This window comes from Homalodisca vitripennis, chromosome 5 (genome assembly GCF_021130785.1).
Source record: "Homalodisca vitripennis isolate AUS2020 chromosome 5, UT_GWSS_2.1, whole genome shotgun sequence".
Taxonomy (NCBI): Eukaryota; Metazoa; Arthropoda; class Insecta; order Hemiptera; family Cicadellidae; genus Homalodisca; species Homalodisca vitripennis.
The window spans coordinates 104,362,150-104,389,760 of record NC_060211.1 but is presented as its reverse complement, the minus strand read 5'-3'; the positions used below and the strand labels follow the sequence as shown (position 1 = coordinate 104,389,760).

At 32.7% G+C, this 27,611-nt stretch overlaps 1 protein-coding gene across 2 annotated transcripts; it reads right to left on the bottom strand.

The window, feature by feature from the left end:
- Nucleotides 1-264: 264 nt before the first annotated feature.
- On the bottom strand, nt 265-27,611 carry LOC124362628 (DNA repair protein XRCC3). 2 transcript variants are annotated; one of them, XM_046817291.1, is made up of 7 exons: nt 27,397-27,611; nt 14,849-14,934; nt 9,315-9,452; nt 7,726-7,929; nt 7,507-7,643; nt 4,839-5,051; nt 265-3,121 (listed from the first exon to the last, which is right to left on the bottom strand). In XM_046817291.1, exons 2-7 carry the CDS (start codon nt 14,916-14,918, stop codon nt 2,915-2,917), a joined length of 969 nt encoding a protein of 322 aa, XP_046673247.1. In that variant the 5' UTR covers nt 14,919-14,934; nt 27,397-27,611; the 3' UTR covers nt 265-2,914. The 2 variants fall into 2 exon arrangements, with proteins under 2 accessions (XP_046673247.1, XP_046673248.1); XM_046817292.1 differs by having other exon boundaries at nt 14,849-14,926.

The window sequence follows — 27,611 nt, the reverse complement described above, 5'->3', positions numbered from 1 at the left end:
TCAATATTTATTAGAGAGTGTTTATTATAGAGAAAATATTACAATAGTTCATAAACAATATATTGTATTTTATTATTTTGTTTTTAAGAATATAGATGGAGATATTTTTATAAACCGGAATCCAGTTCAACGTAGATATGAAGTGAGTATACAATAGTGAGTGATACGATGAGGCGCACCATTGCTGTTTGTTCGGCCGCTGACCATAAATTATTTCGTGCCAAAACAATACGATCCACAATGGGTTAAATAAATAAATCTAGATACAGATAATTGGATTCAATGTATTAAATAATAGTAGTGAGGTAATACAATGTAGCTTAATTTTATATTGGCAACATTAAATTTAATGATGGTGCATGTTCCCCCATGGGATTTAGTTTAGCTGGCGAAGCGTAACTCTTTACAGGATATCCAGAGAATGAATTGAGCTTTGGACCTGTAATTGTGTTGTTGCTATTACTAAGAGGGCATCATTCTTCTTCTGTCTGTCTGTTTTTCACAGAATATCTTGAGAATTAACTGAGCTACGTTCTTGATAAACGAAGCCTGTAACTCAGAGGAATATATTAATGTATGGAACTGATATTGTGCATGTATCTTTAATAAGGACATGGACAGGCCCATCTTAGCCATCTTATAATTCTGTTGTCTTTTCATCTATCTGTCTGTTCATCAAATAACTCTTGACAAAAAGTCTTAAGAGATTTAACTCTATTGATTTTAGATCAAAAGGTCAAGTTAAAAATGAAATTCTGTGCAAATCTGAGGACAAACAAACTGAGTAAGCATCTGAAATTTTATTATTCACTTAAAACGTTGAGATATTCCACTTACTTGTTTCTAATTTTAATTCGACCCACCTAATTTATTTCAATATTCATTTATTCAGATGTATTTATTTAATCCAATAGTAAATTTCATTTCATAAGTACAAACATTCAGTGGTAGCTAATTAACAAAATTTGTAACAATCAAATTTAAATGTTGATGATTACGCAATGACATTTCATAAGTAGGGTGAATAAGAGCATAATAATACATAAGGAAAGCAATAGAAAAACACTTGTACAGATACTAGAACATACAAGCTTAATGATCAAATAATAAAATCTATAAACAAATAAAGAAATTGATAATAGCTATATAACAGAGAATTGCAACTAAGAAGCTCACGTCATGGTTCAAGACATTTTAATATAGGTGGCACCCATACAAAGCAATTACCCATCATGGTCACAATTGAAGGTGATCCTTATTTTCCTCTTGAAGCCAACAATGCTATCCTCAACAAAATTCACGTCTTCTGGTAGGGAGTTGTCAAATCGAAACATTCAAGATACAAGGCTGTGATAATGGAAATTTGTATTGTAATGGTTCAGGAGGAAAGTTCCCCAGATATGGTCTAGCTACTTGGAACTCTTTAAAGTCGTCCTTAGCAAGGAGCTCAAGTAATCTTAAAGATGAGTTCAACTTATAAAGACCAAGTCCAAATAGATGCTTCTCCTACAGAGAGGGGGAATGCCGTGAAATCAGCCAAGTTCCAAAACTAGAATATCATGGTATCTAGCGATTTTTGTGTAAGGAGACAATATTACTTATCCATATTCAAGCAACTGTCAAACATTTAAGAATAAACGAAAAATGAGACTTGATGCTGAGATCATTCCTAGCCATTCTGACAATAAAACCAAGTGACCTGAATGCCCTAGATCATATACTAAATATGTGAGGCATAGGGGAGAGAGAAGCGGAAAATACCACTCCCAGATCTTTGACCTCATCTACTTACAATAATAAAAATCTATTCAAATATTTTGTCTGACAGTATGACATACAGTGACATTTTTTATGTTAGAGACGTTTTATTTACCTTATCCTAGAGCAACAAACCCTCTGGGCACTTTATTATATGGGTTTCATGTTATCAGTGAAGGATAAAAAGCTAGACGTGGTGGGCTATGCTGTTAAAAAATACAAATAAAAATGGCTCAAGGTGTGATCCTTGGGGAACTCCAGAAGCAGCCAAGAATGGCTCAAATTCCGCTCCACTGTAATGGACAAGACTTCTACTAGACAAGTAACTACTAAACCAATTTCTGACTATTCCTGAGATCCCATAATCTCAAAACTTGACAAAAAAAGATGATTGGTTCGATTGAATGCCTCATAGAAATCTAAGTAGATGGCATCCAATCAAACTTCCAAATCTTTCAGCTCATCATACTGTGGTAGATTTGTTTTAAGGTGTCTACATGATCAATACTTATTGAATAAATAGGGGGGAAATAGGCTATTTATTTTGCATGAGAGATCTGTTTTAGGACCTATTTTGTAGTATGCCATGCTATCCAATAATTACAAGCACTGGAATAGCTAATATATTAATTTAACAATTTTTGTAAACTACCTAAGAGAAAGTTTGTATGCATTATGAAAATGTTTTGGAAGCTGTGGCTAATGACATACTATTACACTCAATGTTAGAAGTAAAAATTCTTTTTCTCATGTGTTGCATGTTAACTATCGGGACTATTTAACATGACATTTTATGTTTAATTTCTATTACTCAGGTGCCAGTAGATTGTGGGAGGACAGGTGAGGTGAAAGAGTAACTGTGAATATTACCATGAATAAATTGTAATTCTACAAGATTAGAGTTTGATCCTAAAAACTTCTAGTAATGTAATTTTCTACCATATTATCTGTTTTTCATCTGTAAGTGGAAAATTTATCCAAAACATTTTAAAAGTACAAAAGTTTTAAAATTTATTATTTCTTTAAAACCCAGAAAGTCTTAAAGGACACTTAGATTCCATAAAAAAACACCAGCTAATATTTAACAAATAATCCACTAGTACATTATGTTGGCTTCCACTGTTTCATAAAAATAACTATAAACAAAACACTATAATCACATTGTGGTAAGATGACCCACAACACCAGCTGAAGTGATGGTATATTGACGAGATTGCTGTGGCAGGTGGGGAGAAAAAACAATCTGCAAGTGCCGTAAGTCATTGTTGCGGAACATCTGCAGTCTACAAGTAACAAGGTTGGCCCAGGCTAACCCCAGAGCTGGGACAGTCTGTGTCACTTCCCCTTTCCGGATGTCAGATACCTATAAATACAATAAACATTGAGTTTGATGAATTATAAATCTTTTATTTATTTACAGGACTAGGATTATTAAGATTCTATTTAGATAAAGTTTTAAAATAAAAACAGATTTTATTCATAAACTTTGAATACAGAAAGCATGGTTTGTCCATAAAGTAATAAAGACTGATTGCTGCATGGCACTCCATTCCCTGACAGCAGGATTGTTGTTGTGAGAAGGGGTGAAGAAGCTAAGCAACACAATGAATAGCAATAGATCCAAGCTCTGATGATGTAGGATCACTCATGGTGCAAATGCTGTCTTTGTTATGGCAGAAAATGACAAAAATAAAGCATTCATTGGATCAATGTTATGCGAGTAATTTTGCTTTTACCAGCGCAAACCACTTTCAAGATGCTTGACTTGGTTAAGGAGGTGTACAAAAATAATGTCACGATAAGGAATTAGGTTACTCAACAAGTTGACATTGTCCAAGATATTGGACAGTGAATCAGACTTTTTAGATAACATAATAACAAGCAATTAATACATGGGTGTTCCAGTACAACCCGAAAGCCAAGATCCAAAGGTCAGAGTGGCATAAACTCCCAGTGCCTCAAAAAGGCGACAACGTTTATTGCGTTTTTTGATAAGTGTGGGTCAGTGAACAAAGAATTATGCTTCTTGGACATATCATTAACACAATTATCTACACAAAAAGCTTGCTTGCAAATAACTGTCAAATGGAAATGACCAGAAATTGCTGAATACTAGAAATTCCACCATGAAAATGCTCCTTTTTTATCATGTGGTAGACTGTCTCCTGTTCTTGAATCTCAAGAAAGCCTTAAAGTAACCACTTCAAAGATGTTCTCGCCATTCCATGGACTATTCCAGAGTTCCTGAAGCAGAGTGTAGCAGCTGAATATAAGGGTACCTTGGCAGTATGGGACTCATATCAGTAACAGTGTATTGTAATCCAGAACTGTGATTTATAATATAAATTCCTGTGAATAGGTCTCTACATAGGAGGTTGATGTCTTGTTTATACATTTATATCCCCCATAAACAAGACAATATTCTGTGTAGGAATCTATCCACACACAGGCAATGGATGTGCATTTAGTATTTGTTTTGTTGGTAGGTTGGACCTACAATGATAAATGGACCTATAAATGATAAATTTTATACAAAGAATATTTAATTGTTTTAAAGTGTTCATATTTTTGTATTTAGCAGCCAAAGGAGGGTGATTTCCACAAAGGCACTGGCTGTGTGCAGGAACTCACGAATGCTTCTCGGCCTGTTACAAACAACTATTTTAAGACAGAAAGAAAAGTATTGTGTTTTTTTTTTTTTGTAAGTTATCTAAAAGCAGATTTTAAATTTTGTCACAGCATAACGAGTTAAAATAATACCATTTTAAATACATATTGCAAATTAAAGTAGTGAGTCAACTGAAAAAATTGCATTTAGAATTTGTAAATTTCAAGTGAATCTTGTCTTTCTGGCAAGTTTAATTTTATAACATGGGCTTATATTGGGAATATATCACAAACTGCATTGCCCTTGTTAAATGTTTACAGTATTGCCAATATTGAACTGCAACACTGAGTCACAGATAGTTTAATATTTTCAGTTGATTTTCAAATATACAAAAACTTATTGTAGAAGGAAATGGTTCATATATAAGAATTTATATGTCTACTTTCTTAAAAATTCATTTAAATTTCCTCACCTGGTTAACACAAATAACAGCTGTACTATACATGTTCGCCACGAGATGTAGCTGAGATGCAAACGTCCGCAGGTCTCTAGCCCTCTGTAAGGACTCAGCTGTAGTGTAATCAGCACGGAATACCCCAGCCACAGAGTCCACCACTACGAGGCCTACACGATGCTGTTTCATGAGTTGTGGCAGTCGCATGCTGACACATCGCATTAGGTCAGCCTACCGTTGGAAAATTGGTTAGCTATTGTTTTAGCCTAACAAATGGCATATTTTATTTTTAATGTGTCTCTTGAATTTGTCACATAAAAACCGTGTTAGGTTTAATTAACTTTGCACAGAAAAAGTGTACAGTGAATATGTATTATTTATATATGTCATCTTATAGCCATTTTCCAATATTCAAAAGTAAAGACTAATGGCAATAGAAACAACTATATCTTAAGTATTACAGGGCTTCAATTTATTTTTAAATTTTAACTTTCTTTCAAAAACCTTGAATCCTGAGTCAGTGTTTTAATGGTTGGTATAATTACAAAGATCAGTTTCAAAATAAAACTTCATTGTTTTTAAAAATAGACAGCCTCAGGCTCCTAATAGATTCTTGAGGGGATAAGGCAGAAAAGGTAGGGCACCATCTTATTTAGAAACGGTCCAGGGTAGAAAACAAGGAAAGATACTCAGGCAGGAATACGTAGATAGGACGGCAGGGCTTTAGAATATATTACTAAGAAGAATCAATCAGACTCAGCGTGATACACTCTAGTCTGTTCTGTCGTAGGATAGATTACACCGTTAGTGCTCAGATAATTTTTTCCACTATAATAAATTGTAGGCTATTACTTGCATTAATTTTATAAATCTCTAAGTACAGAATTTATTCAAACATAAATTACTAAAATGAGAGAGTGGAAACTGATAATAGTTTATACAAGAGTGTTAAATTTGGGATAAAGTATTGACTGATACCTAAATAAAATTATATCACTAAAAGTATAAAGTTAGCAAGATTTTAGTTACGAGGCGACTTTATAATAACATCATGTTGCAACAGCAACATTATGGTGTTTAATTATTATTTTCCTATTTAACATAGACTTTTCACAATATATGAAATTTCAAAACCAGTATCACTTACAAACAAATAAATACACTTTCCTTGAGCACTCTAAAAAATATACTCGTCAGTCGACACTAGGGTTTCTAAGCATAGAGCAATAAACAATATATATATATAACTTATAATTAAAAAATATAACATTTAAGACACGCAAACGTCTATGTCCCACGAATATCCGATAGGCTCTCACGCTCAGAGGGACTGCAGCATCCTTAATCGCAGACCAGAATGTCAGAGAGACACGCAGCATACAAATATGAGGAGCAGCCTCGTAAACTCGCTCCCAAACTTCAACAATTTCCCTCTGCTAGAATAATCCAATATTCTAGGACATAGGGAGAATAGAAAATGTACGCACACTAACTGTAACACGTGTCAATCCAAATCACAGCGTATCTATGTCCTGTCCGGCCACCATGTCAGATCCTATATCAGGGTATTTTTCACTCAGGACGTAGCACAAGGGATCGCTGACGTCAAGGACATTCATAACATACTTGCTGCAAACCTAATCAACCGCCGATCAGCTGATTACAACGCGCTCGCAGAACTCTAAAGGAAGAGGAGATACCCAACTGTCATTAGAGTGACAAAACATGAATAGACCTCAAATTCCACCAGATATTTTATGAGAATGGCCAATTCTCAAATATGGACGAGTATTTAACCACAGCATTGTTTATTTTCTTAACCTTATATATCCTTTAAAAGCTTATCACTTACAATATTTTTCCACATAAGACACACCTTTTGCAAGTCTTCCTATCAATTGGATCTGGATTGCACATCTGAGTTTCCTTAGTTCATTGCAATACACGTCAGAGTTTATTGTCGGACCAGATGGTCAACAAACAGTATCCTCTTGACTTTTCTATAACTTTTTCTAAAACTGATAATTTCTCCTCATTGATCACTTTTCATTGAGAATTTCCATATGAGTAATTTAATACTCACTAGTTTTTTAAAGCACAAAACGTCAAAGATCGGTGAGAGTTGTATCCTGAGAGGGTATCATTTTAAAACCCACTCAATTTGTATGGGATGTCGGTGACTCTTTTGCTTGAGTAAATTAAAGCTTATTGAATTAATATCATTCATCATTCGTCTCTTGCAAGAGTGAAGGTGGGATGTTAGATATCATTGGCAAAGTCTTAATGATTATTATAATCTTCACTAATTACTTTTTAGATGTTGCATACTTGTAAAACATATAGCAAGGCTTTCTACTTGAAGAGGGATTGGAAAATTTATTTTTAGCACAAATAATATGTATTAACTCTTAAAGGCAGATAACCTACAAAACTATGTAAAGCAAATCAACAAACTTAAATCTACTTCGCTTATACGCCATGTAGAAAGGGATTATTTTAATTCCAAATATCAGGACCTTTCAAACAACTTACATATTAATTACATTATAGCATTATAACAGACACCTTATGGAGCTTGTAATTAGTGGATTAATCCCATAATGTATGAGAAAAATCTTTACAACCTTATTCTTTTATCTGAAAGCAAGCTAATTCCAATGAACTTTTCAAATATCAAATAACTTACAGTATCACCAATGTGTTCAACAAATATATTATTTCCAAATTTTATGTTTGGGAATTTCTGAGCCACCGGAGAAGTCTTGAGTAGCTGATTCAATCTTATGGATGGGAATCGATCTTCAGTACAAATGAAAACGGCTCCTGAAAGAAGTATTGAACATAACTACAAAACAATTGAAGCGGAAAAGGGGAATAATGAAAGTTGAAAGTGACAATATCTGACCTGCATCCAAACCACAAGAGGTGGTAGGCAACTGTACTGTGAGAGCCAACTGTAGACATAGCTGGGTCTTTCCGCAGCCGCTCTGTCCAGATAGCTCTGTGATCCCTCTGGTCAGCACACCTCCTTGCAAGAAACTATCCAATTGAGAGCATCCTGTGCTCAGTCGACCCCACCGCCTGTTACAGCTGTTCACCAGCTGATCCCCTGCATTTGAAACACATTTATGATTTTTTGTTTAATCATAGCACTTCTTGGGACCCATATTGTAATAATATACTTACTATTAAGTTTTAATGCTAACAACTACATTGACACGATTTCTCCAGGAAGATTTTAAAAGTACTTAAGAATAAACATTATAATATGAGCAAGTTGAAGTAGCTTCACTAACTATCAGCCTTGGAATCACTTGTTGAATGTGGTTAAATGCCTTGAAAGAATTTGCTGGTTGCAGAATAATCCTCCCCTTTCGCTCACTCTATAAATTTACAATTTTGACACTCCAACTTCCTCAAATTTTATCATTTCAAAAACACTATTTAATCCCAATCTGCCTTATATTCTATATTAAATTATTTGGTAAAAAACAGTAATTAATATTGTTCATAGTGATTCTAGTGTTTATGTTGTTTAAATTTGTAGGATGAAGCAGAAATTATTTTATTACTTTCCGCTAACAATAAACACACAGTGGCTAGAGAATATTAAAATAAAATATGTTTGAAGAAAATTCTTTTTTTTTTTTGAAAAATTTCTGAAAGGAGGTATAAAGTGAAAATGAAAAGCTGTAAAATTGTGATGTTATACTTGTGACGCTAATGCCATTCTCTATGATTGTTGCAAATAAAGTACATTGTCTATTGTCTATTGTTTTTTGTTTATTATTAATACATTAGGACTTTACAGAGTTCTTATATAATAGTGTGTATCAGTTCTCTAGTTTGAGTTTCTTAACTTGTAAATAATGTTATTCCATAATATAAAAACAACAGTCATGCAATATTATGAAACACGAATATATATTTCAATAATAGAACAAATTTCCATAAAATTTTTTTATTTTCATATAATTATAGAACTTGAAAGAAAGAGGCATTTCATTACCCTCATCATAGACCTTCTCCTCATCTTTGAAAATAGTACAATTTACATAACATTTTATAATAAATTACCACAAACATACAAATATAGTATTCACTTTGATGAAAAATTAAACTACTATTATTGAGGAAAGCATATTTGAATACAAATGAGTTTTTAAATGACACAATGTTTGGACTAATATCGATTTAATTGTATTCTCTTCATCATGATTTAGATATGTACAATTTTATTATTAAGGTAGTAACTTAGATAATAAAATTACTTTAGTTTTAGATTAAGACAATTTTTATCTTAACGTGACTATATCTCTTACAATATAATTTATTTGTACAAATAAAGATTTTGAAGAAGTACATTTTTGAAACTAGTGCTACTTTAAAATTTGGCAGTCTATAAAAACGCCTTGTTTGCCATCCGGATTTACCAATCAATCATATATTTATATTTTACAAAATCTATCTCTTGGTATGGTTTACGCAACATACCTGAAATAAAATCAGTTGGCTTAGATCTCTTAGCAACAACATTGTGTATCTGTTTGACATCTGCGAGAGTGATGGAACCAAGATTAAGTAAATCACATTCTGGAGTTTCCAGTATGGCTTTATCTGTCACCAGGCCAGCTATAAAAACATATCCAATAAAATAAGTGTTATTATCTGGTTATTAAATTGCTATTTCTAAGAATGTTTAACAAAATAATAAATGTTAAATCATCTGTCTGAAAGTAATTCTATGTAGCCTAATTTGCATAGTTATTATGAAGTCCATTTATAGGTGTATGAAGACTGATTGAAAAGTTACTGGGTATACCAGAGAGAGCTCTTTTGTAGCCGAGTTATCATTCATGTCGGGAAGATTCAAAGAGCTTGTTTTGAACGTGTTTGTCACCAACTTTTTTGGATCTATTCAGACAGGCGTGAGCTCCAGATTCCAGAAATCGAGTTTGACCACTGTCACATTTCAGATACTGCACAGAGTAGAAGGTAAAATAGAGCTAATATTATCAAAATTCTGATTGAATCAACACTTCCGGCCATAGGTATGCTGTGATTTTGAATATTTATAAAATTAAAAATTTCTAATTGTAATGCTTACATTTGAATAAATAATGATCTGTGTTGCATTTCCATAAAAGTACAAAACATTATTTTTTTTTATTTTGTTCACTTATTCATCAAACTTGAATCAAGCATGAATATTCACTTAAGTACAAGTATCAAAGTTATATGTAAAACAAATGATAACACACATCATAGAATAGGAATGAAAGAGAAAATTGCAGCCTATACAGCTTTATCAGTCCAAAACGTCTTCAATATAAGTGAAGATCTCAGGAGTACAGGAAGTCTTGGTTCAATCTTCTTTCGATAATGTATCATTTTCATCAAAGTAGAAAAGTTTTTTCAGGCTAGTGTTTTTACAGACACACGAGCGTGCAAACTCTACACACCTAACCTGATTAAATATTCTTTACCGGCATTATACAAGATATTTCACACAAGCTCTCACAAATTAACCACAAGCAAATTAGTTTATAGAAAAATGTTTATTAAAACTCTCAAAATTATAAATGAGAAATTAATTAAAATAATAAAATGTAAAACTTACAGGAAATTCTATCAACTGGTGGGTCATTGGTTTCAATCTGAGTTCAAACTATATGTATAACATATTCAATTTAATAATGGTATACATAATTTTAGAACTTACTAAAAATTTTAACATTTTTAATGACATAATTTCTATAATAGTAGTCATAATTGTGCAAAGTGTGAACATTTATGATAAAGCCTTTATCTTCTTCAATAAGTTAGTTACAAATTAAAAGTTTCTGGCTAGTATTATTTATTTATAATACTAGTCAAATTATCTTTCCAAATTGTTTTCCAAAACTTGTTAGAAGTACAGAGTTAATAGTTTTGTATATAATCTTAAATGTAACAAAAATAAATAAATACTCTACACATAAACCATTTTTATATTTAAAATATTTGTAATGTCCGTTTGTTTTTAAACAAAAAATAAAACATGTATACATACTAATTTTTCCCACGCAACTGCCAAGGTTCAGTAATAGTAATGAGTCACTTCCAGTCTTTTAAATGGTCACTTTCAAACGCAAAGAAAGAGTATACTGAACATGTTATTTCCTTACAGCTAGAAAACAGGATAAGATGAAAGCATAGTTGAAAGGTCAACTATGCTTAACTATGAAAGGTTAACACGTTGACTCCAGTGGAAAAATGTTATTACTACTCAGTTCTCTTAAAGTTGGTACATGTCTTGTACCGTATTGAAGGTGTTCAAAATTTTAAAACATTTTGAAATTATTGGATTGTTATAAGGTTGTCTTGTGACTTATTGTTGGAAAGGAAATGCTTATATCATACTAAATATCTATTGTACATAATCTTTAGTTTGCATATATAAAAAAAAAAACACAAAATTCTTTATAAATGTCCATATATTTACGTTTATGTCTTTCATTTCGTAACACATGAGATTTTCATTTCAAAATACTAAATTGGGACTAAGCTTTAAACTACAATACAAACATGCTTACATTTGATAGTTTTAGATTTTATCCTATGATCATTATTTTGTTGTATACCCTATATTTTAAGACCATTAAAATATGACTATTATCTATGTTTATCAGTTCACATTGGATTAGAACATTCATTGTTAAATTGAAATATTTTTGCCTTGCTGTCGAGAGCCATCAATCAAAAGAGATAAACTGAAACTGCTGATAATACACATTCACTTATACGAGTTGAGAAGGAGGCAGTGTATCTTGATCAACTGAAAATTAACCAACCAATATAATCAATATAATTGAACTTTAAGACCATTAAAGAGTTAAAATAAAAAAATACAACTTATACAAAAATGAACAAAAACAAGAATAATCTAAACACTACATATGAATACATATTAATAGAATTAAAAGATAAACATATGTTGGCTAAATTGAATGTACAGAGTTATAGCTATCTTTTCAACATATCAAGATACATAGCTTTTCAATACACTTTTCAATATAGATAGATATCTTTTCAGTATGCTTTCAGAGTGAAACGCTGGATTAAAATCTTCAAGTCTCTTGGTAAAGAAATCTGCAAGCTGGTCCTCTCCAACAATGTGTTTCACATCAAAGATACACTTTTGATACTCTTCACGCACATACTGGTAACAGAGTGAATATGCCTGGACCTCTTGTGGAATTGTCCAGCATTTTTGTTAATTGTAGTGTTCAGTATACTCTTCCTTTGCGTTTGCAAATGACCATTTATAAAACTGAAAGTGATTCATTACTATAATTAAATCATCCACATTAATGGCAAGAACTTTCTCACCATTTCTGATCCGTATGAAGAAACATGAATCTGCCTTAATTTAAGTGAAACCATGTTCTAGTAGGGGTTTTGTTAGTTGATCATACCAACACTTAGGAGTTTGTTTCAACCCAAACAAAACGGTGTCATACTTATCCACTTTGATTGTTTTAACCTTCTGTCTATCTGACATAAATATCTTTCTCCAGCTTTGAATATACAAAAACTATTTACATCAAATTGCTTATTTTCTTGGGTTACAACATTTAACAGACATTGTAAGGTATCAACAGGACTGTACTCAGCTTTGGTAGACCTCGGAAAAGATATTAGGATGGGCCCCGTCATGTCCCGCCACCGCCATGTGTGGTGAGGCCCTGCCCAGGTCCCATTAAAATTGTTCAAAGAAACCAGTCCAAGTACGGACCTGGGTATCAAACCTAGCCACTGGATTAATATCTCACTACAATCAATCTTATATTTTTGGGCCTCAAGTATGCACTTCTATTTGTCCTGTTTTCTTGTTAATGCCACTGCCTCTATTCAGGTCTTTTCAGAGCTTTTACAAAAGTTGGACCAGCAGCGGCAAGCAAAATATAACCTTTAAGAGGAGGTCTACACTGTCGAACTGGCTTTCCAACACCAGCATTAGCACCACTTTCCTATCAGTTCCTTTCTACATCATGACCATGACTAGTGTCTCTCGCATTAGTCAAGTCATCCTCCTGAGTGTGGCATTGTTCGTCTTCTATACACTCTACTCGGACATCTCTTGAATAACAAACTGCTTGTACTTTTGTTTTGTCAACATTTATTCTGTTTGGTTTTGTAGCTATGTATCGTTATGTCCAATTTTACCATATCCTGATATTTTGTGTATTTAAAATGTTTATGAACTTATGTAGGTATTAAAAGTATGTTTCCCCAATATAAACTGAACCATCTTCTAGAGTTATATCTTAAAAGTTTTCTAGGCATAAGTTACTGCTACAAGTAACGTTGGTAACCCCATTGTCATCAGCTCATAGACTTTATCGTTAAAAATATAAGTTGATTGCAGGTATAATTCACCTAGTTCTACTATTTCTTAAGATTTTATTTTATTAATTTGCAGTTTCTTTATGCAATCTAGCCAACCCATACACCAGTATTGGTTTTAGATCAGAGTCAATCAAACCTCTTTTTACAGTGTCTTCTATCTCCAAGTTGGATCTGATTCACTGATTTGATAATTCAGTGATATGTTTATTATGGTTTCTAAGTTGTTTAGGGAAGCCATCTTATATCATACTATTGATTTTTCCCTTACGAGTCCATTCCAGTAACTACCGTTACATTTGCCCTCATCCGATGGTAGAATTATTCTAGAATTGTCTTTTTTTTAACATACAGAGAATTTTTCTCCTCTCGATAAATTCAATTTGGTAGCTTTCATTTTCTCAATACATTTGCAACATCTTGTCTGATCTCTTCTGCTTTCTCAAGTATGAAATCCTGCAGTTTCTACTGAGTAGATTGTTTATTCTGTAAGAATTATCTTAGGAGCCAGAGCAAAGTTTAGAGTTCCAGAGACATGACTATATTTTAAAAATTGTACATATAGTTTCAAAAATGGGCTTAAAGAGCACATGCTTATTACTCAGAAAAAATATAACGAACAATATGCATGATAAAATAAAAAAATATTGTTACATAAACTTGTATATAACATATTTAAATTTAACTAAATAAACATAATCACAGGAGTTTTTATATTATGAACTGAGGCTGATATCTTATCTTGACAACGTACATGAGGAATAATTGAACACAATCAGCTGTTCCTTGACAGTTCTCTTGTTTGTGATTCTATATATGATTACTACAGTAGTAGATGCCTTAAGGTGGTACCAAATACAAAGACACTGCGAATATGTTAGCTGCATTTATACAGCGAGACAGATACTGCAGAGTAGTTTCACATTCACTTTGGCAGATGCCTTGAGGCAGCAGTAACTATGGTACTCATTAGATGTTACCAAATAGAGAGACACAGCGAATGTGTTAGTTGCATTTGTGCAGCTAGACAGATATTACAAAGTAATTTCATTCATTTACTTTGGCAGATGCCTTGATGCAGCAGTAACTACGGTACTCATTAGGTGTTACCAAATAGAGAGACAAAGCGAATGTGTTAGTTGCATTTGTGCAGCTAGACAGATATCACAAAGTAATTTCATTCATTTACTTTGGCAGATGCCTTGATGCAGCAGTAACTACGGTACTCATTAGGTGTTACCAAATAGAAAGACACAGCGAATGTGTTAGTTGCATTTGTGCAGCTAGACAGATATTATAGAGTAATTTTATTCATTCATTTTGGCAGATGCCTTGATGCAGCAGTAACTACGGTACTCATTAGGTGTTATCAAATAGAGAGTCACAGTGAATGTGTTAGTTGCATTTGTGCAGCTAGACAGATATTATAGAGTAATTTTATTCATTCATTTTGGCAGATGCCTTGATGCAGCAGTAACTACAGTACTCATTAGGCGCAACAGACTAAAAAGCTACTACAAGAGTATCAAATAGTGTCTATTTATAATTTAACAATAAACTGTTTAAAAATTCGAATAATTTCTGTACATGCTGAATTTGAAACAAAGTTTAACATAGTGACTAATTTATTGCACAGTTACCTCTAAGAAGTATTTCCATTATCTTCGGTGATAACTCATCAAATTGAGAATTTAGTTCCATTACAGACATTTATATAACTGCAACACTGAACCACATGATTATCAAAATTACATTTATTACGTATTAAATACATCTACAAGGTGTTTTCTGATATGATCTAAATCTAATTAGGTAAAAAGATTAGGTGTAAGAGCCAAGTACTCATGGTTTAATGTGGTCTCCTTTTTTTGTACAGTTGATCAGACTATACCAACTGATTTTGTAAATGGCATTCTTCAAATTTATATTTGTGTGGTTCCAATATATCTCCTTTAACACACTTTTAATGAAACATACAATACATAAAGTATATATAAAATCATAAACGTTTCTATTTGGGCTTCACGAGATAATTTACCAGGTTAAATTAGATAGGAAATTGCATGCAAAGTACACTGTTATCATGCTTGGCTTACTGCCTATTGTGCTAAGTTGTGATCTTTACTAAAAATGTTTCTCATGCCAATTTAACAGTAACAAGTTAGACGTAAAAGCAAATTGGTTAAAGGGAGATAATTTCATAACTGATTATGTCAAGGAAACAGGATTTTTCTGGACATTTGCCATCGTTCTGTGTTACAATACAATCAGTAACACTGTTTCGAGATCTGCAATCTGATCTCTTCTTCAGGTAAATGCCTAAACTAATGCATGACTAAAATACAGGTTAAAGTAAACAAAACATACCAGAGCATTGTGACACATGTAAGTCACGAACAACAACAGCCATGTTGTGTGTCTATTCCATGCACACTAACTCTACAACATGCACTTAATAAAAACTAAACACTACTTATTAAAACTAAACTATAGACTAAAGGTCACAATAGGTCTGCATTCACTGGCCAACCAAATAGAACCAGTGAACCAAATCTTCACCTTATGATTATATCAATGATGCAGTGTAGCGGGTACAACAGTATCACAAGATAACCAAGAGTGGCTGTTGCTTGGGTAGAGGTAACTGCTAAGTTCTTGCAAGAGGTCTACCTGCCCGGCCATTGGTGGTGGTTCAGAAATTACTTTTAAGCCGTTAGTCCGCAGGTTAAGCGTCATAGAGGGCTTCTTAGCTTTAACTTCACCGGGTGAAATAAGACATTCTTCACCTTTACCTAATTCCTAATTATTAAAGGCAAGCTCAATAATAGCACAGAAACATCGGCTAATCTAGATTTATCAAATATAAAATGTTTCTTTAATGGTAATAATTGCTAGTACATTGAACAATATCTAGTTAGTTGTATATTTTTCAACTAAGCAAAACAAAAAAAAAACTTAATCTGGATATAAAAATTTATCAGTACTTGTTAGCTAGAACAAATTAGACAAACTGTTGGATTAACACAATTGATGGAATTTTTTCTTGGACAAATCATGTCGAGAATGTAGTTGGTGAATTTCATCAGAAATTATGCAATACTGTATGGCAAATGTATGATTTGGCCACTTTAAAAACCATTGATAATTTTTTAATACATTCACACTTCTTATATGGAATATGTATATATGAAGCCACTTCTAAATAAAATGTAGATAAAATTCTTACTAAACAAAATAATAATTGTTGTACGAAAAATTACACAATGAATTTTTTTACTTTGATTCAATAGGTGACTACAACTTACCACATGCAAAGCAAGTTGTAAAAAGTATATCCAAACACCTTGGCTTAAAAAAACTCACACCTATAAATAAAGTAGCCGTGCCACAACAAAGCAATGGAGTGGACTGCGGTATTTATATGTTGATATTTGGCGACGTACTCATCCAACGTATCACTCAGGGTACATTCTATGAAATAAAAAATAGCCCAGTCCCTGGTTTCTGGCCAGACATAAAACCAAGTGACATAATAACTAAGCGGGCTCAGCTAGCTCTCATGTTGCACAATAACAACCTATCTGCACTCACACCTGACACAGCTGCTGAACTTATGTACCAAGTACCCGCTCCCATCCTTACCCATGCTCGGCCTGAATCCCCAATTTCAGTAAGTTCTGATACTGTTGCTGCTGCTATTACTCCTGTAAGACACACAGAAGACCTCAACCTGCATAAAACTCCCCAAAATTGTACATGTAACCAGGAAAAAAACACACAAGAAGAAAACTGGAGTGAGGTGAAAAAAAAGAATAGAAACTCAAAAAAACAGAAAAAAAGGTTCAAGATCTTACTGTTATCCCTCTAAGTAACAAATACGAAGCTTTAAATACCAAAGAGTATGACACAAAAGTATTTAATCTGGCAATAAATAAAAAAAACTATGAAAAACAGATAAAACCAAGAAAAACATCCATCTCCAAGCCAACACCAACAGGGAAAGAGAGTGAGTATAGTGGAAAATCAATGGATGTTGAATTTTACTCAGACAGCCATGGACATGGACAGCCATGGACCAATTAACTCAGGGCCTTCCTGAGTTAATTGGTGCCTGTAGCAAGGGAAAAATTAAAGTAAGCGGTCTGGTTATGCCCAGGGCTACAACCGAGCAAGTGTACAAGCAAGCTGAAGGGGCTCTTTGCCGCCCAACAGTCATAATTGCGGGAACTAACAACATTACTAAAAAATCAACTGGAGAAATTTACACTAATCTGGAAGGTTACCTGCAAAGTTTAAGTACACAGAGAACCGTACACATAACAACAATCCCGTACCGCTATGATGTAAATACAATTGACCCAACACATAATGAAATAGATATAGTAAACAATTACATAAAAGAAATTGCAGTGAGAATGGTTAATGTAAAGATAATTGACTCGGAAGAACTCAAATGAGACCATTTCACTCGACACGGCCTACACCTCAATTATCGTGGCAAAAAGAAACTATCTTATATGATAATTAATTCCTTGAACCAAACTTCCAAATTAAACAAGGAAAAAAGTCATCAAAAGACCACTACAGCAGAATCAGAAAATATTACAAATGGAACAGAAATAGTAGTGAATGGGGATTCAAAAACAAAAATAAAAATCATTGAATCTAATATGACAAAAATAATTTTAAAAAATAGGAATAATAAGAACATTGCTTTTGCTCACTGTATTTCTGGAGACCTCAACCATGAATGCCATATGAGTTCTGGGGTGGCAAAATGTTTCAGCCAACAGTTTGGTAAACCACACTTTCTCCTTACCAACTATTTAACCCATCAAAAAAGCATCGATGGAGTGAATGTTTTCGGATTGGTTACCAAACCAGACTTTTATAAAAAGCCTGTAGCTTGTGATTATGACATGGCTTTCAACCACCTCACTGAAGAGTTCAAAAAAAGAAATTTAAAGTATCTAGTCTGCTCACCAATGGGTTGTGTCCGGGACAACATCCCAACAGAACACTTCGCAACCAATATTGTTAATTTCCAGCAACAGACAGGAGCCTCTATCCAGATTATTATATATAATGAAAACTCAAAACGGCCTTTAAGAAGTGGACTCTCTTTTGTGGACTTCAAACAGAATTTATATAGTTCAATTTCCAGTATCTTATTAAAACAAATGGAAGCCACTTCTACTCAGGAGATACTAGAAGCTGCAACAACAACATCCGAGCAATATACATCTAAAGATCTCAGAGAAGCAGGTAGCAATACTGGACATATAGTGCCGCAAGAACATGACGAGTTACATATGACGGACTCAGTGGACGACTTCCCACCTTTATTAACTAAGCCTATGTCTAAAACTGTTTTTAATAATCATAGTGACTTATTTTCTAATTCTTGTATAGCTTCAGATATCTCATGTTCCAAAACTGATGAAAATGTAATCCCCTTAAACCAAGATAATGATGTAACACCGGATGCCCCGCCTTTAAACTCCCCGCGGGATCTGGTTCTACACCCCACATAAATAACTTCAATAAAAAACATAAAAGCTTAAACATTTTTCATCAAAATATTAGAGACTTCGACTCCTGTAAAGAATCATTACAAATAACTTTGTCTGAATTAGATCCTCAAATAGTTGTTCTAACAGAACACAATATGTCATCAATTAAACTTGAAAGATTCAATATAGACAACTATAACTTAATTTCACAATATTCCCGTACTACAATTTCTGGAGGGGGTGTAGTGATTCTGTCAAAGGAGGGTTTGAAGGGGAGGCAGCTGGTGCTCCCTGCCATTGTAGAATTGTGCCAAGATAAATTATTTGAATGTTGTGTCGCTAAATTTAAAACAGAACAGTTTAGTTTTATATTGGCAGGAGTATATAGAACCCCCCAATTTAAAAATAACGAATTTTTAGAGAGATTAAACTTTCTTATAGAATTTCTTGTAGGGAAGGACAAATATCTAACCATTACAGGAGATTTTAACATTAACATGTTAGATGAATCTAAGGAGACGAGAGATCTTAAGAACATTCTAAATCGACATGGAATGAATTTTTTAGTTGACTTTCCAACCAGAGTGACACAAACATCTGAATCTTGTATTGACAATTTTCGGACAAATTTTAATAATAAAAATGAAATGAAAGTCTCTGGAATTATAACAGCCTTGTCTGATCACGATGCGCAAATGCTCGAACTTTTACAAATTCAAGTAAAATCTGAACAAAATTTAACCTTTGTAGGAAGAAAATTTTCAATTGACAATATGACATTATTCAAATCTCTATTACAAAAAGAAGATTGGCTTCCAATCTTTTGTTCTCCGATAGATGAAAAGTATGATTGTTTTGATAGTATCTTTAGATACTATTTTGATCTCTGCTTTCCTCTTGTGCAAATTAAAAAAGGAAATAAAAAACAAACATGGAAAACAAACTGAAAGATGAAAAAAATTAAATTATACACCTCAATAAGTTGTCAAGGTTGAAAAAATCAGAAAACCTTAAAAATGAAATTAAGAATAAAACTAGGCAATACAACTCAAAATTAATAAAATGTAAACAAAATTATTTCGACACTAAAATAAAAAATTCAGAAAATATTAGCAAGACAACATGGAAAATTATAAATAATTAAACAAAAAAGAATGGATATAAATGCGAAGGCAATCTTGTAATTAAATCAAAAGATTCATCTATTACTGAACCATCTCTAATTGCAAAGTCCTTCAATGATTATTTTATAAATGTGACAGATGCACTGTTAAAAGACCTTCCTTCAAATTCATTACAACCACAGTCTGAGAACATAAATATAACGTCTCCTAAATTTCAATGCCCGCCCTTGAGTGTAGAAGAACTGAATCAAATTATTGACTCACTCAAAAATAAATCTTGTAGCGGGTATGACGGAATGCCTATGAAATTGATAAAATTTGCAAAAAGCTCTTTAATTAAACCATTAATGCATCTGGTAAATTCTTCTCTCATTACTGGCATATTTCCTAGTAAGTTAAAATTGTCTAAGGTTGTACCTATCTACAAAAAAGGTATTGTAACAGACATTCAAAATTATCGTCCGATTTCAATTTTACCAGTAATTTCAAAAATTTTTGAAAGAACCATGTACAATAGATTGGTCAAACATTTAGAAATAAATAATCTTTATGACAAGGAACAACACGGTTTTAGAAAAAATAAATCTACTATAACTGCATTGATAGAATTCACTGAGTCTGTAATAGAGTCAGTCGACAAAAGTGATAATGTAACAGGAATATTCATGGACCTATCAAAGGCTTTTGATAGCATATCTCATGAAATTTTACTTAACAAATTGCAAAATTTAGGTATCCATAATATTCATTTAAAGTGGTTCGAGTCATATCTATCTAAAAGAGAACAATACGTTGAAATAACTCACATAAAAGATAACAAAATACTAAAATTTCAATCCAACACCCAATTAGTAAAAAATGGAGTACCCCAGGGGTCTATTTTAGGTCCTATATTATTTATATGTTATATAAAGGATATGCCAAACTGCCTTAGTAATCTTGAAAGTTCAAAAAACCAGCTGTGCCTATTTGCAGATGACTCAAATCTCATTATATCTGCAAAAACAGAAGTCGAATTGGAGATATCTGCACATCTGCAACTCTCAAATGTACAAAAATTTTTCATTGACAACAAATTAGTTTTAAATACCGATAAAACTAATTTTATTTCTTTTAATACAAAACAAGACAGAAAACGTTCGAATCCTAACATATTGATAAACGATTCCAGTTTGGATCAAGTTTCCTACACAAAATTTCTCGGTCTAACAATAGACAAAAACCTTAGCTGGAATCTTCATATTGAACAGATAATTAAGCGGATAAATTCTGGGTTATATGCTATCAAAAGACTTTCTTATTTATGCAGTTTGTCAGTACTAAAAATGGTTTTCCATGCACACATTCAATCCCACATTGCATATGGGATAGAGAGTATGGATGAACCACAAACCAAAACCTAAATAAAATTCTAATTTTGCAAAAAAAAAAGCACTACGAATAATGTTGAAAATGAAGAAGGATGAGTCAGTGAAAAATAATTTCACTGAACTAAATATTTTAACAGTGCATAGCCTTTATATTTTAGAATGTGTTATGTATGTTAGGACCTATCAATCTAAATTTAAAATTCATTGTGAAACCCATACTTACAATACTAGGAACAAGAAGGAATTAGTAATACCACGACACAATTTAGAATTTTATACAAAAAAAACTTCTTATGCAGGAATAAAATTTTTTAAGTCAATTCCAAAAACAATAACAAGAGTTGAAGATATTAAGAAATTTAAATCAATGTTAAAAGATTATTTAATTAGAAAAGCATTTTATTCATTTGAAGAATTTTATTCAACAACATGATCTACTATAATCATCCAATTATGTAACTTAGTTGTAGTGACACTATTTATTGTACCCATGTACATAATGTAAATAAAGATATTTTGACTTGACTTGACTTGACTTAAGCCGTACTGAATGGAATACGGGTATTTTGCAATGGAGGCACACTCATATGAATGAGGCAGGTACAAAAGAGCATGTTGCTCCTATTTAGAAAAATGAACATTGACTATACAAAATGTGTGGGGAAACGTTCTTAAAAAATGGTTCAGATCTAGCTGAAAGGTCTTATAACACTTGACCAGTTCAGCACAAATATTGGTGAGGAACTTTTATAAAAGTTTATAATATTGAAGATGTAATTTTGTCAGAAAATCTATCATCATAATTCTTTACTTTGTATTGTCTATGGGAGGAATTTTCCAAACAAGGTGTGATGAGTGCTGATGAATATACTCAATACAACAAAATGTTACACAGTGTTCCATCAAAAGGCACAATAAGTTTAGATATTAACACAAAATATCACAGACCACTCTAACAAAATTAGGAGGAGCTTTAGTACCAGAACAGTCGACCGGAACAGAGGAGACTTGTTGTAGAAAAAGAAGCAACAATATCACAGAACAATATTAAAATTAAAACGTTAGGCAGTGGCAATTCTACTTTGTCTGAGGTTTTGGTATGGCCAGAAATACCTGAAAGGAAAGGTAAAAATACACAGAGCAAACTCTTTTCGTGATTTCCTCAAGACAGTGGAAAAATCTATTCAAAGAGAAAAGAAGTTGGAAGCAAAGAAAATATGTACCAAATGTAAAAACATCTTGTAGACCTACGTCTAGTAGGCGAAAGCAAGGGGATGTTAAAAGGAGAATTCCTTTTAATATAGAAGATTTATAATCAACAGAAAAAATCTCAAAAATTCTTCAGTTGATAATCCGAGATCGCCAGAAACACATGTCAAGTCCAATATTAACTGTATACAAGGCTTGTGTTACAAATGTGGGAACAACTTCATATCCCAAGATTCTCTTTTGAGCGTCGAATATGACTTTTTTTGTAAAACATTCCACAAAAAATGTGTATATGACTTAAATTTTGAAGTAGTTTTGGTATACGTGTGCAAAGAATGTTTAACATTTGGTGAGGATGTTGCCAATACATTAAACATAGGTAATGTCTGGGCTAAGATATAATGTGAACTCTAAAGAAAGAGTACAATGTTATTAACAACATATCTTCTAAATAAGATTAGGTTTTCATTGTTAGTAGGCTAACATATTTAAACATAAGTAGTAGAATTTGGAAAGAGAAAATAGATGTAATTTTCTTAATATTAACAAAAATATGATAGAAACGATGCGATGTTAAATTAAAGAATTTTTGTAATTTAGACCTATATCAACATTAGAAACTGAAAAACTAAAGGGTGCCAATAACTATATGAATTAAGTGCCAATAGATGTAGTCATAGGTGTCAATAAGTATAGATTTTGTAAACAAGTAATAGTATAAATTATTACTTTTTATTTGTAATAATCCTTTTCTTTGAATTTAATTTGTTTAATTTATAGTGCATCAAATGTGAAAATGTCCCTTAAAGTGCCAATAACTATAGCCTTTACCCTAGGGTTTAGATTAAAAAATGATCACAATGTCTCAAAATTATAAATAATAAAGGAACCACAGCCATCAAACAGTTTGAATATGTAATGAGACACGTTGGTCTCATTTAAATAATAACAAAACAAATGTATTAAAACCAAGAAATACACAAGTTCTCTATAATCTTTTGGTATTTTGGTTAGTTTTGTAAAGATAACTAACAATTAAATTTAAATTAAGCCACTTGCCAAATATCTTGTTTACAATCTTAAAATGTTTTTATGTCGGTAGCGATATCTTGAGTAACTATTAAATGAATTAGGCCTAATCAGTATTAATATTGAGAGTAGAGTATGATAAGCGGATCCGGTTTGTTATATTGAAATTGTCAAACGATATTACTTAATTATAACCATCGATACTGATTAATAATTTGAACAATTAACTTAGATCATTTGTATCAATAGCTGTAAACACTTTCAGATAATATACGTACAATTTGAATTTTACATAAGTAACTTTGTATAAATAAAAAGGGCTGTCACTTTTAGAAAAGTAAACGAAAATGCTTTAAAGATGATAAGATGTTTTTTGTGGCTTCAAGATATTAGATGAGTGCTGAAAACCCCATTATGTAAAATTTGTGGGAAAGAAACAAATTAAATTGTGAGAAGAGCAAATATGGTCATGTTCAGATGTAAAAGAGAAGGTAATGGTGGACATAAGGGTAGGGTACAATAAGCGGACCCGGTTTTTTATATCGTAATTGGCAAACGATATTACTTAATCATAACCATCCATATAATCAATCGATACTGATTAATTATTTTGAACAATTAACTTAAATAATCTATATCAACAGCTGTAAACACATTCAAATAATACTCGTAATGTAATATTTCAATTGTATATAAGTAACATTTGATTATAAAAATTGCAGTCAATTTTAGAAAACTACATGATATTGCTTTGAAAGATGATAATACTTGTGATAAGATGATAAGATTTGTGGGAAAGAAACAACTGTAACTTTCAGAGGAGCAAATATGGTCATCTTCAGTTTTCCTAATTTTGGTTGTAATAATTTGTTTTATCACTGTAAATATTAAATTCATATTTTAATTTAAAACATATGATTGTTATTGAGGACTATAGATACTTTTATATCGATTGATAGTCTAGGATTTGAGATGCAGATATTAGGTATCGATGATTACATTCTTCGATATAAAAAACCGGGTCCGCTTATCGTACCCTACCCCATAATTTCAGTAAAAATGCACTGAAGAACAGTTTGAAGGATCAAAGTTTGGACTGTGCAACATTGTGAGTTTGATGTAGCCTACTTTTTCCAGAAATCAGACAAACTATGGTTTTTTAATTCTTGAGTAGTTTGGATTTACTAAGCCCATCAAGAAGTATATCTGACTCGATGTTGTTTTGTAGGGAGATTTGTTTTATATGGAGGTTTGTTTCGTATGGATTGATAAACAATTTAATATTGAAGGAAAGCTTGAAGGTCCTGGAGTGGTGGTGGAAATGAATAAATGCAAAATTGGAAAACAAAAATATAACAAAAGAATGTTGGTAGAAGGAACATGGATATTAGGTTTAATTGAAACCATACAAGAAAGATAAAACGTTGTGGTAAGTATAGAATTGAGGTTTGTCCTGAAAACAAACAAGATGAAAAAACCATAATTCCTCTCGTATTAAAACACGTAGAGCCTGGAACAACCATAGTCACATACATATGGAAAACATATTTTGGATTGAGTGAATGTGGTATTGTCCATTAGAGAACCCCTGGGGTGCAACACGGTAGGGAAGGCTCCACCTCCTTTGGAGAGGGAAGCATCACCTTAGTATATAACCTGTCATAGTCATTTAGTCATGTCTCTGTTAGGCCTCTCGATGAAGGTGCTGGGTAAGTCATATTATCCCTCACCTCTAATGTATATCTAGTAGTCTCCATTAATAACATTTAATAAATATGCATATATAGTTTTTAACTTGCCATTAAGTTATTACTTTTTAGATATAAAAAACATAGCTGAATCATAATTTGCAATTCCTATAATGTACCTGATTTTGGTTTGTTATTGTTCAGTAGTTTAGATAATAAAAAATATTGATGATTCGATTGTCATGGTGGTCTTTTATCATAAACATAGCTAAGCTATTACTAGCCTATAATTCAAAATACCTATAACATACTTCAGTTCAACAATTTGGTTTATTTATGGTACTTTGGGATTATACCGACCACACCCAGACATGAATCGTTATTTGACATTTTGCTTCTACTGATTACTAGATTAGCGTAGAACAATATTTCGTCAATATAAAACAGGAATTGTCTTATCGCAAACCCCTCCCCATCCTCAGACAGAGGTCAAAGTCGAGCGGTCTAGTAGATAACGTGATTGCAGAGTCTCGCCGCCCGTTCAGCTGGTGCGTCGTACTTCCGTGTTTTACCCCTACATTTCTCCAAAAAAAAAACATTACCAAACAAAAACTAAACTCTTTATTGAAAAAAACACACAAAACTTTGTTCTTGATCACACTCCGCCACCCAAAATGCGAGTGCCTCCGGCCATCAGCGCGGGGCAGCACCTTTGGTCTTATCGCAAACCCCTCCCCATCCTCAGACAGAGGTCAAAGTCGAGCGGTCTAGTAGATAACGTGATTGCAGAGTCTCGCCGCCCGTTCAGCTGGTGCGTCGTACTTCCGTGTTTTACCCCTACATTTCTCCAAACAAAAACTAAACTCTTTATTGAAAAAAACACACAAAACTTTATTCTTGATCACACTCCGCCACCCAAAATGCGAGTGCCTCCGGCCATCAGCGCGGGCTTCAACAGCACCAAAGGTGCTGCCCCGCGCTGATGTCAACAAAGAAAAACATCCCTCGAGATAGTACCTATCAGTAAAATATCAAATTCTAGAGGGGCTGATCAGAAATATAAGTTGAATTGTAATGGAATTTAGGCAATTATGTACGGTGCAAAAAAATTTAATAATCATGTGATGCCGCGCGGACTGCCGTAATCGGGATTCTCAAGAAAGATAAGATAACAGCGACAACAATATCGATCACAATACCTGGAAATGCTTGTAAGTTTGTAATTTTGTAATTAAAGAGTTTTTTTTTTTTCGTTCCATCATGTTTGTTTCTATACATTTATATTTTTGTGTTCTTCATACTGGTGTGGTCGGTATAATCCCAAAGTACCTTATTTATTATTTGGTAGTTTATACAATAAGAGGTATTGATGACTAACTGTCCTGACAGCCACTTAAATTGCAACCCTTCTTACCCCCATTATCTCGACATTTGAGGTTAATGACCCACCCCCTCGCACCAAAAAATGGGTAGGGTACGATAAGCGGACCCGGTTTTTTTATATCGAAATTGGCCAACGATATTACTTAATCATAACCATCGATATAATCAATATATAAGTTACTGATTAATTATTTTGAACTACTAACTGAAATAATCTATATCAACAGCTGTAAACACTCTAAAATAATACACGTAGGATAATATTTCAATTTTACATAAGTAATTCAGATTATTAAAAATAGCAGACAATTTTAGAAAACTACACGACGTTGCTTTTTCGTGGCTTCAACATGCTGGACTTGTACTGAAAAACCCATTATGTGAAATTTGTGGGAAAGAAACAACTGTAACTGTGAGAGGAGCAAATATGGTCATCTTCAGTTTTCTTAATTTTGGTTATAATAATTTGTTTGATCACTGTAAATATTAAATTCATATTTTAATTTAAAACATATGATTGCTATTGAGGACTATAGGTACTTTTATATCGATTAATAGTCTAGGATTTGAGATGCGAATATTAGGTATCGAAGACTATATTCTTAGATATAAAAAACCGGGTCCGCTTATCGTACCCTACCCCAAAACATTGATACAATAGGTTGCCCAGATTCAAGGGACTGATACCTTTTGCTATACCCAATATGGGATTTTGGCCCTAGTAGCAGGTTACTCCAGCCAGATATTATCACTTGAGGGGGGGGGTACTTTTTTTAAAATAAAGCTATATAAATATTCGAACTTATATGCAAACTGAGTTTAAAATAATTGTATTAATTTATAAACATATATACACAATAGGCTACACATACCTATTAATAATAAAAATAATTTATTATTATACTTGAATTAATGTGAATAATAAAAAGAGCCAATACTTCACTTGTACAACCTTAAACTGAGAAAAATCAACTAATGCTAACAATGGTAAAAAATGATCGGATCCAATTTTCACAAATTTACTTCTACATTTCTGCGTAGTGCGTTTGTTTACAAACAGAAACAAAATAATACAAAAAGACCGGGT

Bases quoted from the DNA above. Each gene is read 5' to 3' on its own strand.
- LOC124362628 (XM_046817291.1), bottom strand. From the start codon at position 14,918: ATGTCTGTAATGGAACTAAATTCTCAATTTGATGAGTTATCACCGAAG. The intron at 9,453-14,848 runs GTAACTGTGCAA...ATGTTTTTATAG, and splicing joins AATGGAAATACTTCTTAGAG to CTGGCCTGGTGACAGATAAA. The intron at 7,930-9,314 runs GTATGTTGCGTA...TTTCAAATGCAG, and splicing joins GCCAACTGATTTTATTTCAG to GGGATCAGCTGGTGAACAGC.